This window comes from Haliotis rubra, unplaced genomic scaffold (assembly GCF_003918875.1).
Source record: "Haliotis rubra isolate DU_JTF1 unplaced genomic scaffold, ASM391887v1 Scf345, whole genome shotgun sequence".
NCBI lineage: Eukaryota > Metazoa > Mollusca > Gastropoda > Lepetellida > Haliotidae > Haliotis > Haliotis rubra.
The window spans coordinates 728,754-743,174 of record NW_025767019.1 but is presented as its reverse complement, the minus strand read 5'-3'; the positions used below and the strand labels follow the sequence as shown (position 1 = coordinate 743,174).

General features: G+C 38.2%; 2 protein-coding genes across 3 annotated transcripts; one reads left to right on the top strand and one right to left on the bottom strand.

The window, feature by feature from the left end:
- The first annotated feature begins 3,675 nt into the window (after positions 1-3,675).
- Positions 3,676-8,953, top strand: LOC124284814. Its single transcript, XM_046720936.1, has 6 exons — positions 3,676-3,697; positions 5,394-5,507; positions 6,231-6,445; positions 6,860-6,983; positions 7,196-7,378; positions 8,360-8,953. Exons 2-6 carry the CDS (start codon positions 5,411-5,413, stop codon positions 8,533-8,535), a joined length of 795 nt encoding a protein of 264 aa, XP_046576892.1. The 5' UTR covers positions 3,676-3,697; positions 5,394-5,410; the 3' UTR covers positions 8,536-8,953.
- Positions 8,954-10,348: 1,395 nt separating this feature from the next.
- LOC124284813 (swi5-dependent recombination DNA repair protein 1 homolog) lies at positions 10,349-14,421 on the bottom strand. 2 transcript variants are annotated; one of them, XM_046720935.1, is made up of 4 exons: positions 14,309-14,421; positions 13,141-13,219; positions 11,276-12,061; positions 10,349-10,862 (listed from the first exon to the last, which is right to left on the bottom strand). In XM_046720935.1, exons 2-4 carry the CDS (start codon positions 13,198-13,200, stop codon positions 10,683-10,685), a joined length of 1,026 nt encoding a protein of 341 aa, XP_046576891.1. In that variant the 5' UTR covers positions 13,201-13,219; positions 14,309-14,421; the 3' UTR covers positions 10,349-10,682. The 2 variants fall into 2 exon arrangements, with proteins under 2 accessions (XP_046576891.1, XP_046576890.1); XM_046720934.1 differs by having other exon boundaries at positions 14,291-14,392.

Genomic DNA, 14,421 nt, shown 5'->3' with positions numbered 1-14,421 from the left:
GGACCAGATTACCGCGGGAATCTCGTTGTGCCTGCTGGCCTCAAATATTCCCCAATTTGTAGAACGAAATAAACCAGACAAAGTATTGCAACAGACGACTGTATATAGTGATGTATAGGTTTACATCGTCAGCTAATAAATAAGGTGTATATGGATGTTAAGACAACGTCAGGGTCACGTGGTAAATTTGTATTTATGGTCTGTTGGTAACATTGTTAACTCTAGTAGACAGACAGGACCATGTAGCTCAAAACAAACCAAAAACAGTTGATGGGTTTACAGTTTGATAGCATGCATAGAATAATTATAATTTGTACTTGAAACACATAGTGTTATTTAGTCTTGGGATACCGTTTTCACTTTGCTTGAGTTTAGCAGTAGAATTGGATTTGATACATTTGTTCACATTGATATAGCCCTCATGTGATTGTATCCAAGTGCAACTCTGACCCCCTCGAACACCCAGGAATTAAATGGGTTTTTCTTTCACAGTGGTGAAGATCCTTGAGTATCATGATGCGCTGCTTCCGGTGCCGATAGACGCTTTTGTGTGTGTGTGTGTGTGTGTGTGTGTGTGTGTGTGTGTGTGTGTGTGTGTGTGTGTGTGTGTGTGTGTGTGTGTGTGTGTGTGTGTGTGTGTGTGTGTGTGTGTGTGTGTGTGTGTGTGTGTGTGTGTGTGTGTGTGTGTGTGTGTGTGTGTGTGTGTGTGTGTGTGTGTAACAGCAACCAGCATTCAGTTGCTGAGGCTTGGCCCTGTCTGCAGCCTCTACCTTTGGACTGACTTCAGCAACGGGCCAATGTTTGGGATTGCCTTAAATATACCGGTATTTAAGACATCCACAGAAACAGCATCTACCTTTGGACTGACTTCAGCAACGGGCCAATGTTTGGGATTGCCTTAAATATACCGGTATTTAAGACATCCACAGAAACAGCATCTACCTTTGGACTGACTTCAGCAACGGGCCAATGTTTGGGATTGCCTTAAATATACCGGTATTTAAGACATCCACAGAAACAGCATCTACCTTTTGATTGACTTCAGCAACGGGCCAATGTTTGGGATTGCCTTAAATATACCGGTATTTAAGACATCCACAGAAACAGCATCTACCTTTTGACTGACTTCAGCAACGGGCCAATGTTTGGGATTGCCTTAAATATACCGGTATTTAAGACATCCATAGAAACAGCATCTACCTTTTGATTGACTTCAGCAACGGGCCAATGTTTGGGATTGCCTTAAATATACCGGTATTTAAGACATCCACAGAAACAGCATCTACCTTTTGATTGACTTCAGCAACGGGCCAATGTTTGGGATTGCCTTAAATATACCGGTATTTAAGACATCCATAGAAACAGCATCTACCTTTTGATTGACTTCAGCAACGGGCCAATGTTTGGGATTGCCTTAAATATACCGGTATTTAAGACATCCATAGAAACAGCATCTACCTTTTGATTGACTTCAGCAACGGGCCAATGTTTGGGATTGCCTTAAATATACCGGTATTTAAGACATGAACAACATCTACCTATTGATTGACTTCAGCAACGGGCCAATGTTTGGGATTGCCTTAAATATACCGGTATTTAAGACATCCATAGAAACAGCATCTACCTTTTGATTGACTTCAGCAACGGGCCAATGTTTGGGATTGCCTTAAATATACCGGTATTTAAGACATCCATAGAAGCAGCATCTACCTTTTGATTGACTTCAGCAACGGGCCAATGTTTGGGATTGCATCCATAGAAAAGCATCTACCTTTTGATTGGCTTTTAAGATGTTTGGGATTCCATAAAATATAGTATAAGACATCCATACCTTTTGATTGATTGACTTCAGCAACGGGCCAATGTTTGGGATTGCCTAAAATATACCGGTATTTAAGACATCCATAGAAACAGCATCTACCTTTTGATTGGCTTCAGTAACGGGCCAATGTTTGGGATTGCCTAAAATATACCGGTATTTAAGACATCCATAGAAACTGAGAATATTGCTCAGTGCAACAAACAAACCAATGATACACCATTCTAGTATATATGAAAGCACAGTGTCACATCAAGGTCTATAATGCGCATACTGAAATGAAGTAAGCAAATGCTAATCCTATGCAATATATAGTAACCTACGTTTATAACAAACACACACCTATAAGGAACTCACGGATATATCGAACTGTTTCGTATAACATAACAAGGTCATGATATATAACCGTAGCTTACTGAAGCCAAATCGAAGAAACCTACTTCTTTAGACGCACGGTGTTACAACGTTAAAAAGATGACACGGGCGATGCATTTAATCAAATCTGTTGGATATTCTTGATATACATTTGTATTTACACGACAGAGAAAAGAGACTGAATTTATCCATGCAGGCTCGTTTTAACAGACTTACGAATGATGTATTTAACACTGTTTTATTTACATTTACTTATGTAATAAATGCCACTGTGTATCCTACACGCCATGGTGTTCATATTCCACATAAAACACATTTCCCTATCCACAATACAAAAGCTTAATCCCCTTAATTCACATTCTTTATGAATGATTCAACCACAAAGTGAAAATTATTATATAGAAATCTAGGACATGCGAAAAATGCGTGCGCAAATATCTCTAAACGCTTAATTAACAGATTTATTTTAGGGATAAGCCTAGAAAGTGTACTAGCATGAAAAGTAATAACTTATAGAAACATTCCGCAAATCTTAGAAATTCTATTAGCTCCTAGGATACATATATTAGCGAAATTGGCTCGGGCTAGAGGGCTAGCGTTTATTTCGGTGTTCGGTGAAAAAGTCCTCGGTAAAAAAGTACCGGTATAAAGTCCTAACTTTGCCTGAGTAAAAAAGTTCTCCGGATAAATGTCCCCTTTTCATTTTCTAATAAGAAATGTATAGAAAACTAGTGCTTTTTTCATCTTTATTTTTATAGTGTTTTACTACGGATCAAAGGCCAGTTTAGATATTTAATCCGTGAGCACATCATGTTTTTTTAGATGTCGTGTAAAGATCAAACATTAATTTAAAAATTTAATCTGTCATTATATGTGATTTCTTCATGTTTGTTTTTAAATCTTTGATGTCAATCTTGTCAAATAAATAACTCAATCAGTTAAAAGGACTTTTATTACCGAGGACATTTTGTTCTGTAATCTTTATTTCTATCCCTTTGTGTGATTCGTGTCATTTCTGGTGATACTGAATTCATAGTTTAACCAAAGTTTATGCAAAGAATAAACATGCACATAGGCTGAAGTATACAATTTCTGCACGTTCTACAACACTGTTGACATAGCAGTGTATTTGCCGAACTAATTGATTTGTGTTTGCGTTTTCTCGCTAGTGTTCTCGTTCTCGGAAAATTAAAATTGAATTTCTAAGATTGCAGAGCTTGACCAGTTATATTATTTTTTCTCAATATATTCAAGAGGTAAAGGCACCGGTCATAGAAGCAGTCAATATAATTTATTTTCCAAAACGAATACATTATTTGTATTGTTTCCTGGTTTCCTAATTACCACTTGTTAGTATCGCTCAAACGCACCTTGCCGAACTGTTTGATTGTTTGGAAAAAGCTCAAACGTGATTGGTCGACACATCGGAAGCGCTTTCTTCGAAAGCTTAGAAGACTGACAACAACCCAGGTTAGAATCTATCATCGTGTTGTTATGCTTATGGTATGATACATATTTTATCCCCCTGGTCATCGTGCATGTTATATTGCAAAGTTACACAGATTAGCAGAATTCCTTGAAGCCCAAATAGATTCACTCTTTGAGAGTGTGGCTTCTGTCCTGCATGTCGTGTTCTCAGCTTGTTTATGAAAGAGTCTCGGAACTGCTTCATTAGCTTACAGCTTCTATTCCTTTGATACTGACTGAGTAAATGTCTTATGGATCTGGCCTATCGCTTTAATTGAACACTATATGTCTGTTTGATATAAAAAAAATCAACGTTTACTGAGGGAGGTACTGGCTCCTTTGGAATATTTTGGGGATTTTTGTCTTCCAAACTCAGATTCTGACTCTGAGTAGTTTTTGATTATGTCAATTAAACTTAAGCCTTTCCTGGTATGTCACACTTATATCACGTGGAGCACACCAACACGTCTATATTAGTTTAGGAGTGTTGTGTATACTCTTCATGGATCATGCGGATCATGGACAACTGATAAATAATTTCAACACACAAATTAACTTTCACAGACCATAAACATGCCAAAGATCATCAATCTTAAACAGGTTTAAATGTTTTTGTAGACTACAAGTAGAACCTGCAGTATTTGTGGTTTCAGGTATATGAGAATTCTCCATTGTACTGGTAATATATCATATGAACATGGGTGTCAACGTCATGTAATGCAACACAATTTGCTATGCATAGAGTCATCTCTGGGTTACACCAGACCTGCCTGATTGTGGGTTTGAATCTTGGTTTACCATAATTATATTTCTAGATTTGTCAGCACAACACCAATAACTGGGTTTCACTACAGTTGTAAACATGTATAGGCCTGCATTGCTTCAGTTTTCCTCCAACATATTCCTCTGGTGTGCCATGATGTATCTGGAATACTGTTCATGTTCACAGTGGCATAAAACCAAACTCTCTCATGCTCTTTCCTGGTAGGGCTGGGACGATTCATCGATGCATCACGATACATTTAAGTTTGATACAGCTATCGTATCGTGGACTGGTGTATCGATACAAAACGATACACAACTTTTTTCAAAACAGTGTTATCTTAAACATGTTACAGTACTTATTTACTTAGTTACTTGTTTGTTCTTTACAATAGTGTTGTTAAACACTAATACCTTGAAATAAATCATTTTTAATCTTGATACTGTGTCATTCTTTCAAGGTGTATGTATCGTGATACGTATGCGTATCGTATCGCAGGTAAAAATATCGCGATATGTATAGTATGGTGACATTGTGTATCGTCCCAGCCCTATTTCCTGGTTCTGATAGCCTTCACCAACAGAGAAATTTCTGTATGTACGACATGTTTGAGGGCTGTCAGCCTGTGATGTACAGCCTCAAAAAGATCCATTGGTAATACTGAATCATAGGACATGTCAAATTTCAGGACTTTAATTTGCAAGTGAAAATGATTTCATAAGCATGAAGACTGTTTCAGTAATCTCTACTGAACAAAATGTCTGTTAGACTGGCTCAAGTTTTCTACAGTTATATTTATTACATATGTGATTATATGAAGTACAGATATAAATAAAACATGAATTGTTACACGCAGGAAATTTACCAACGATAATAAGTTATTGTGAATGCTTTTGTTAATATCTGCCATATAAACAATGGTATGCTAATAAATTGTTTGGTAAATTCTGATATCTCTTCTTATTTCAGAGTTTGCTTTGCTAAAAATGGCTGCACTAAGATTTCAAATCCATGTGGACAAAGAAAATGCCAACTCACTTGGTGTAAACCCCAAAGTCCGCAATGGGAGCACTTCAGGAATACGTATGTTTGGCTTTAACATTTATCATCACTCTTGCAGTACATGCCTTGTAGTTCTCTTCATGTCTAGTTTGTTATCATGGTTTTGTCATTTGTTTTGGCGTCTGAATAGATCTCCATTACAAGGGGTGAAACGGTATGCTCTTACCACGATACAGTATGCATTGCGGTACAAGGCCTTTGGTTCGGTATATGAGATATGATCATAATGCAGAAAAACGACAATAAGACCCAAACTTATATAGATTTTGACAAAATGGTTCAATTTCTAGACATTTTAGAAAAGGTTTAAAAAAGTTAATAAAATGATGGTACAAAAACCAAAATGCCGAATTTTTGGATTGCATTATGGTATACTGAACTGAAGGCAAAATACCATGGTTCGACTAATACTGCAGTGTACCGTTTCACCCCTATCCATTACCCTAGACTTCTCTTAAGTGTGGAATACAATGTCACGATTGATAACCCTATTTAAAGTGAGTTGCTGGACCCCAATGGCTTGTGTTGTTGCAATGCTCCTTGTTTTGAACATTGGTTTGCCAGGACCAGATTTCCTAAAAAATATAGCTGGAATAGTGCTGACTTTGGCACATAACAACCATATATTCAGTGTTGATTTCATATCTTTTTCAGTAATTGTGGCAATTACAGCAATCATGGCATGAATATGGGTTGAAATAATTTATTTGATATAAATGTAATTGATATATTGGTGTCTGCCAGGTGGGAAAGTGTTCCAGGAATCCATCACTCCAGGTCTGACGAAGCCAAGGAAAGCCCTAGGAGACGTGAACACACCAGCTAGTTCCCGGCCTCGCAAGGCCCTTGGAGATGTGAATGGGACAAGTGGGCCTGTCCTCAAGGGGAAGTCGGGTGGGTTGAAACCACTGTCACTGAACCCTCAGAGCTTCAAGAAGCCAGAAGGGAAAAGGTCACAGGTAAGCAAGCACTGCAGGTCATGTCAATGGCATAACAGTTGTACTCTACCATGAGACTTTCTAGCTTAGAATGTCTCCAGCATTCTGTAGTGGCCTTATGAGTTAACTTGATGGATTGTGTGATGTGTCATTCTTGGTGACATAGTTGACTGCATGTCATATTATCATGATGGTGTGGGTCATTGCTCATCATATCAATCACTGGTTTGTTTTGTTCAGAAGCAATTGTTTAATATCCACCATCATGGAAGTGTGGGTTAGCTACAAACAAAACAAGACAAAGTGTTACTTCAGTTTCATTTCTAATGAGTAATTATCAAATACTTATGTTTGGTCTAAAATAGGACATTGTGTCAGAATTTAATCTGTCCTGGTAAATTGATACTTTTTCAATTCCGTTTTATATCCCATCAGGAAAAAGGATTAAGAAAACAAGAACCAAAGGTATCTGTGCCCGTGTTGCAGACAACCCGCAGTTGTCAACCTGCATCTTCACTGTGTGAAGATATAGAACAGATGCACAATGAGAAAGAACCAGGTAAAGTAAATGGCCGACTTCATTAGCCAGATAGTTACAACTTGATTCCAGATAGCCTTGACAAATAGTGACATTCTCTGAATTAACCTCTTCATAAAGGAAGTAGAGACCAGAAAGACTACCTATAGTATTAATGTATCAATCAAAATGATATGAAATACAAAATCATATCCCAGATTACCACGTTTCTCAGTAAGTTGTTCCTTATGTAGATGACGATGAAGATGTGTGGCCTGCACGGGAGCGTATCAGTACATACATCGACAAGTTGATCAGTTGGCGTCCCCCATGTCTGTACAATACATGGAGTGATAGTGACGATGAAGAGGATGACCGGAAGATTCAGGAGATGATGGGGCAGCTGGATGCTCTCCCCACCCCCAAAATAGCTACAGGTAATGTGAAACATCGTCTTCTGAAACTTCATCCAGTCACTAAAAACACTTTAAAACAGCCCAGTAGATCTCCCATCTCGATAATGTAGACGCACCCACCCCAACACACGTCCATTCACCAAGTAATACAGAACCCAATGCTCATCACATCAAGTGCTGTGAAACCTCAACTCCTCACATTGTATAATGCAGAACTAGACACTCCTCCCAAGTGATGCAAAACCCAAATTTGAACATACTACCAGTAAGTAAGGTAAACCCCCAGCTCCTCTGAGTACTGCAGAATCTGATCTCCTTACACCAAGTAATGCAGAATCCCAGGTCATCCAACTTGAGTAATGCAGAGGTACTGAAACCCACAGGCCCTCGTGTCTTTGTGAAGATTAAAGATTAAGAAAAATATGTTTTGGGATGACCCCCGACTCGAAATGGCTCACAGTACAATACATTATGACAAGGCTTGCTTCGACCATACCCCCGTTTTGTCCGGACATATCATCATCCATTTGTGTCAAGATTGTTTAGTTGAGAGTCAAAATCGGGTTTCAATCGACTTGCAGAAATAACAATAAAGAATTGGTAGGTGTCATGAGTGGTGATCAATAGGCCAATCATCCATGATTATGTTTACATTAAGCTTTAATCAATTGCATGCAATGGTAGCGTAGCAATCGGCAAAGCAGGCGGGCTGGGTACACGAAGTGTCCGGCCATGTCATTATGTATTGTACTGTGAGGCATTTCGAGTCAGGGGGTCATCTGAATTTTTTTGTATTTTTTTCAAAATCTTTAATCCTCGCAAAGACACAAGGGCCTGTGCTGAAACCCCTAAACCCAGTGTTAAATTATATTCATCCAACCCAGTGATGAAAGTCCATGTAATGTAGATCAATGTTTTATATTACAACTGTATTAAATCAACACTCAATAATCACATCCTTCTTACCTGCTATGGTTTATTACTGAAGTATTTCTGTTACAGTTGAAGAAAGTATAGTGCCTGTGGAATTGCTGACCGTGCCTGTGCCAGAAGTGGATGTACCATTCGCAGATATATCTTTACTGGATTCCAGTCAGAACATTTCTCTGCCATCTCTAGAAGACTCCTACAGTATTGTGCCCAATCTTGGAACATTGCAACTCAAAGAAGACATCTGAACGTCATGAGCCAAATATTGCCGCTACATCCATCGATCATTGTTCACATCATCCCACCATTTCTGTGTCATCTTACACGCTGAAGCAACCAGCATAATGCACTTTCATTTGACATTGTTCACATGTTCATCTCCCCTCACCGACATTTCATTCTTTGGAGAGCTTGCCATCAGTCAGTATTCCAGACATGTTCCTCACTGTCCTGGTTGATGGTGCCAGTCACTTGAAGCAGGTATCTAGTCGAGACTGGTACAGCAACATCATGACGGAGAACTAACATGACATCAACGAGAGCATTAGGGCATATTGCAGTCAGTCTCTTGTATGTCATGTTTTCTCACAATTGTAATGTCTGGAATCTTTGGTTTTATTTCCTCTGTAAATAAATGTTCTGTGTAAATAAACATGTTTTACTGTATATTTGATATTGCTTACAGAAATCAGCTCCGACACATACCCAGTTTATGTGTCTGTTGAACTTGAAAACACACAGGTACACAAACCAGAAACAGCTTGCTGGTAAACAAGTAATGATATTTTAGGATTAGATAATTAAAACTTTGTCTTTCACACTGTCCTCTTTACTCAAAGCCAGAATACCTGCAACATGTAAGGTAGACAGATACAGTCAACTGCAATTTTAGAGTCTTGTTGGATTCAAAGTTCTCATCATGAATGTGCCCAGACAAAACAAAGACGAAACATTTCATGTTTCCCAAGTTGTATTTTACATTTAGAAGTCCACATACTTTCTATAATTTTAGACAATGCTTCAGAACTCGGCAATATTTCAGCTGGCAATGGTGGACATGTAAATTGTAATTAGTATGAAATCGACAATCCAGTGATTGATACTGAAAAATGCAGTCAATGCAGTTTGGGTGTAATGCCCATTTCTGGTGTCCCCTGCCGTGATGTTGCTGGAATATTGTAAAACCAAACTCAAGTCATTCAGTCAGTTGGGTATAATGACATTCTACAAACCAAACTGTCAGATCATGTTTGCTTCAAATGAGTGACAGACTAAATATGTTGACAAGCAGTGGTGAAGCTTAGTTTGAGTTACTTTTCAACTGCACTGTCAACTACCAGTAGCTGTATGTGTTGCATCTGCAGTGAGAAACCAATACAGATGTTCAGGAAGGTTTATTGTCACAGACATTGTTTTTTTCTGAAGAATTGGAATAATCATGACATTTTATGATGTGATCCTTCAAAATCAAATCACAAATATGGATTTAACACTATAGATTATGTGAAAGTTATGTATACTTTAACAATGTAATGAAACATTTTACACTAATGTTATTATGAACTTTTCAAAGAATCCAAAATATTCTGAATTTCCAACTTTAAGATCAAAGTATTATGCTTTTGAACAAATCTATAATAATTTGTATACATCACGATGGTGTATTCTTATCATATAATGATTAGTGGACTAGTGGGGCAAAGTCCACATTGCATCCTATTGGCATAAATGAGCCTGTTTACGCCTAACATTTCATCTCCACCAAGGCCAACTACAGGCCAGGAAGACCATTGGTTCATCAAATGACTGAAATTCTCCAACATTAGCGTATTAAAACATGACAGAACCATATGACACCATTGTCTGACTCATGACAAGGGACCAGGATATCAGGCTACACCATTATATTCCTCTTGCTTGAACCTGGCACGTTATTTCATTTCTTGTCATTTGTAGTGTGACCTTTATGCTGAGTCTAATAGATTAAACAGAATTTTACTAGTGCTGGACATTAGACAAGTGGTTATAGTTAAAGACTGTTACATGAACACAAACAAAAGGTTGCAATAACTTCTGTATTCACATGACAACAGTTTCAAATATATCAGTATGATGAGCCCTGTATGAGTGTCTTGTTCAACTACTATTTTGTATTACACTGCCTAGAGTTAGTGCAACAAGTAGTTTTTATCACAAATGCTTGTGTCAGTCTGATCCAAATCACTGTGTCTTGTCCAACATTTTGTGACACTGTAGGGTTTGTTTGGCGATGTTTGAAGTTTTCTTCACTGTGTCAAGTTTATATCACAACATCTGGGGTTGTACCACACTAAAGTCTATATGACACTGAAGTTCATATCACAAATGCTTGGACTTCCTGTTGCCAACACAGTCTTCAGTCCTCACTGTCCACTTCCAAATCAAGCTCAACAAGATCGGTGTCGATCTGTAAGTGTTTGACAAAGTCTGGCAATGATGGGCGTGGCTGTGGCAACATGTTGTGTAGATCTGACAACGCCTGTTGTGTAACTCCGCGCCATTTGTCTATCAGGCTCTGCAGCTGCTGCAAGTTGTTCTGGAACAGAGTGAGCGAGGGAGAATCAATAACATGATGATCATCAAACAACATTAAAGTGTATTAAAGCCTAAAAGGACACATGGTATGGACCTTTGAAACCTTGGTGAATCTAACAATCATGTTAGTGATGATGGAACAAGAATTATTATAGCAAAGCTAGGATTCAAACCAACACCACTGTTGTAGCTAAAACAACCTTAGATGAAGCCGTTATCTAAACCACATCACAGCCACCTGCCAGAGTATCAGGTGGCTTTCTACATTAATATCTCATATCCACATCAAAGTTTCACTGATAATATTAAAACAGATAAGTAAAATAATGATGTGTGAGAGTAGTCACCTGTATCCTATTTATCACTAACCCATGTGACTAACATCTGGTTGTAGATATACGATGTGTCTCTCACCTTTGACCTGTACATCTTGACCATGTTCAGTTTCCTTAGTTTCTCCTCCACTGCTGTCAGATGTAGCGTGAGGTCTCTCTTCTCCCTCCTCATTGTGGCCATGTCACTACGGCCTACAGACCGTAGACTGGTTTTGTCACGGCAAATTACAGACTGTTGAACACTCTTGTGACTACAAGCTATAGATTGTATACTGGCTTTGTCACAGCAGGCTACAGACTGTTGAACACTATCGTCACTGCAAGCTACAGACTGTAGACCTGCCTTGTCATCATTATGAACTGAATGTAGATCTGTCTGATCATGACAATCTGCAGACTGCTGATCGACCTTATCAAGATCACTTGAGAATTTCAATCTGTTTTTGTTGCCAGTCTGTGATAATCTTTTGTGTTTGGATGACAATGGAGTACTTGGATCCATTCCACTACAACATTCATCGCCGCTCGTCTCACTTCCCTGGGGAGTCACTGCTGCACCGATGCCCTCTGCTGGTCCAGTACCAGGACCATAGCTCATGGTTTTCATGACAGGTGACTTGAAAGACAAAGATGTCCTCATTCTTCTTGAACATGACGGTGGCTTGGGTGTGTTTGATAACTTTGAATTATCCCCCTTTGATGTGAATGCCTGATGAATGTCTTGTGGTGTGATTGGCAAAACAACACTTGATGGACGTTGAGTTTTGGGAGACCAAGAAGCTGCAATACAGGGCTTCTTGGCTGAGGGTGTAGCAGAATGGTATCGCCCACATCTCTTCAGTCTACTTTTCAGTCCTGCACTCAGCTGCAACATGAACATGGCTGTCATTGAAAGAGATGCAGTGATGAATCAATGCTTTAGTTACTTCTAATACATTTTGTACAATTCAATATGTACTGATACATTCTTATTGAACCATTTCGAATAAAACTGTATAAAATCAACAATAGTTTGTTTTAACCATAGTTTACTTCACATAAAGACAGGCCACAATAGTGCCTCTGCTGTACAATTATAATTTGTAATACACAGCCCAAGTATCTGACTATGTGTTCAACTGAAAGCCAAACAAAATTATTTATGTGTTTCTGGTAATTGACTGACCAATTACATCACCAAGGAAACACCATAGAAACCCATATTTCTATATGAAAGAAAACAGACATCACCGGTGTGGCCATTCTGAACTATAAATCAAGAAACACTCCACCTGGCATCACTGCTAAACTAGCGATCAATATAACCTATTCATACAGACGTATATTTCCTGCCTAAAATAACAGACTGAACACAGTGACCATGATGACAGAGCATCTTGAAAACCTGTGTCACAACCATGTCACTGTGATGGATCTGAACTTGTTATTTTCAAAATGTACATCAAGATAGAATAAAAGATTTCTTTTGATTACTCAATGCCATTTTAGAAAGTGGTCAAATGTAACATATGTTATATTTGGGATTACATTTTCTTGGCAAAGTACAAATTCTAGTCTTTTGGGGTGGGTGGGGGTGGGGGTGTTTGAGTCCCATCCAGCACACAAATGTGAAGTCACAGTGGCTAAGCGGGTTAGGCGGCTAACTTTGTGTGCTGGCGATTAGGTGCCTGACTCTAAGGGTGTGGGTTGGAATCCCAGATGGGACTCAACCCCCAAAAAGTTCTAGAATTTGTACTTTACTAAGAAAGTGTAATCCCAAATATAACATGTTACAAGATTTCTTTTACCTAAAATTGGTGTCACTGTTGAATACTTCTACAAAACATCATTTTTCTTTCTGTATGGATACATATGTTATTATGTAAGTATGTGTATCATTTGATCTATGTTTTTTCTAAGAATTGTTAAACCAGTGATAGTGACCAAGACTACATGCTAACCTACATTTATTCCAGAACTTGGAGCAGCTTGCACTCTCTGATGGGTTGGTGTTACAGCACTCATTGTGGAATCTTGGGAACATCTGTGAAAAAATTAAACAGGTTAACTTAAGGTTTCCAACAGCACAGTCAGCAATGTGCCATCTGTGACATTAGTATGTGTATATAAGCAAATTTGGACCAGAATATCATGTCATTTACATCAACAGCATCACTTGACACAATTTGGATGTAATGACAGGAATTTTGGGCAGACGCCAATAACTGAATGCTGTTACGTTAAACCAAAGGGTAAGACTTCCGCCCGTATCCCCCCTAAATTTTAAGGAGGAAAAATGTCTTTGAGTGGCCTTTTTAGAAGTTGGATATGTCTTTCAGTATGTTCAGATAATTAAAGAAACATGTTAAAACTCATCCTTATCACTTATCAGATGAGGAATTATATACTCAGGTGATATTATTTGACTAGAATGAAATTCAAGGGGGGATATGGGCGGAAGTCTTTCCATCATGTTTTATGTACTCATGTATCTTCATCAAACAGACACTAAAGACACTGTCTTGGATAAATAAAACTTTGCTTTGAAGGGCGGATCACCTGATGAATATTTACAACCATAGACATTTATTACTAGTTTCTGCTGATGAAATATATTTTACTTTCCTTCTGTTCTGGTCAACTATTTTAAAACAGCTCTCAACCATCTACATCATCACAAAATTCTGAGAATTCAAATACTTGTCTTAATGTGTTTGTGAACACACAAACGTTGGTAAGAGTTCCGCCCGTAACCCCCGTTTGAAATGTATTCTATTTATTAGGATTATTTCGAGGGTTTGGGGTTAGGTTTGGGGTTAGATTTTAGGGTTAGGGTTTAGGTTTAGGTATAGACTGTTTATAAAAAAAACATAGGCGTATATTCTTAGGCATATAATGATTAAAAGAATACGGGGGTTACGGGCGGAAATATTTCCAAAACGTTAGACATGTTGAACAAATAAACACTTTTAGAGAAGGTTTGTATTTCCCGCAACAATTTTGTGTACGTTTGTTTTGCTCTGATACGGAACACGATTATGAACCTACTCATTAAACAATATGCATCTAAAGGCACTAAACTTAGGTGCATTAGCCACCTTGAAAAACTACTAACGTAATAAAATTAATTCACAGCAGCTAAATCCTCTTGGATGCCTTTCTTTATCTCATCATTTGTAGATGTGTCTTCTTCGGACGGCTTTTGGACGAAGTTTTCGATTTGCCGAACTAAAGTACTTCCGCGAG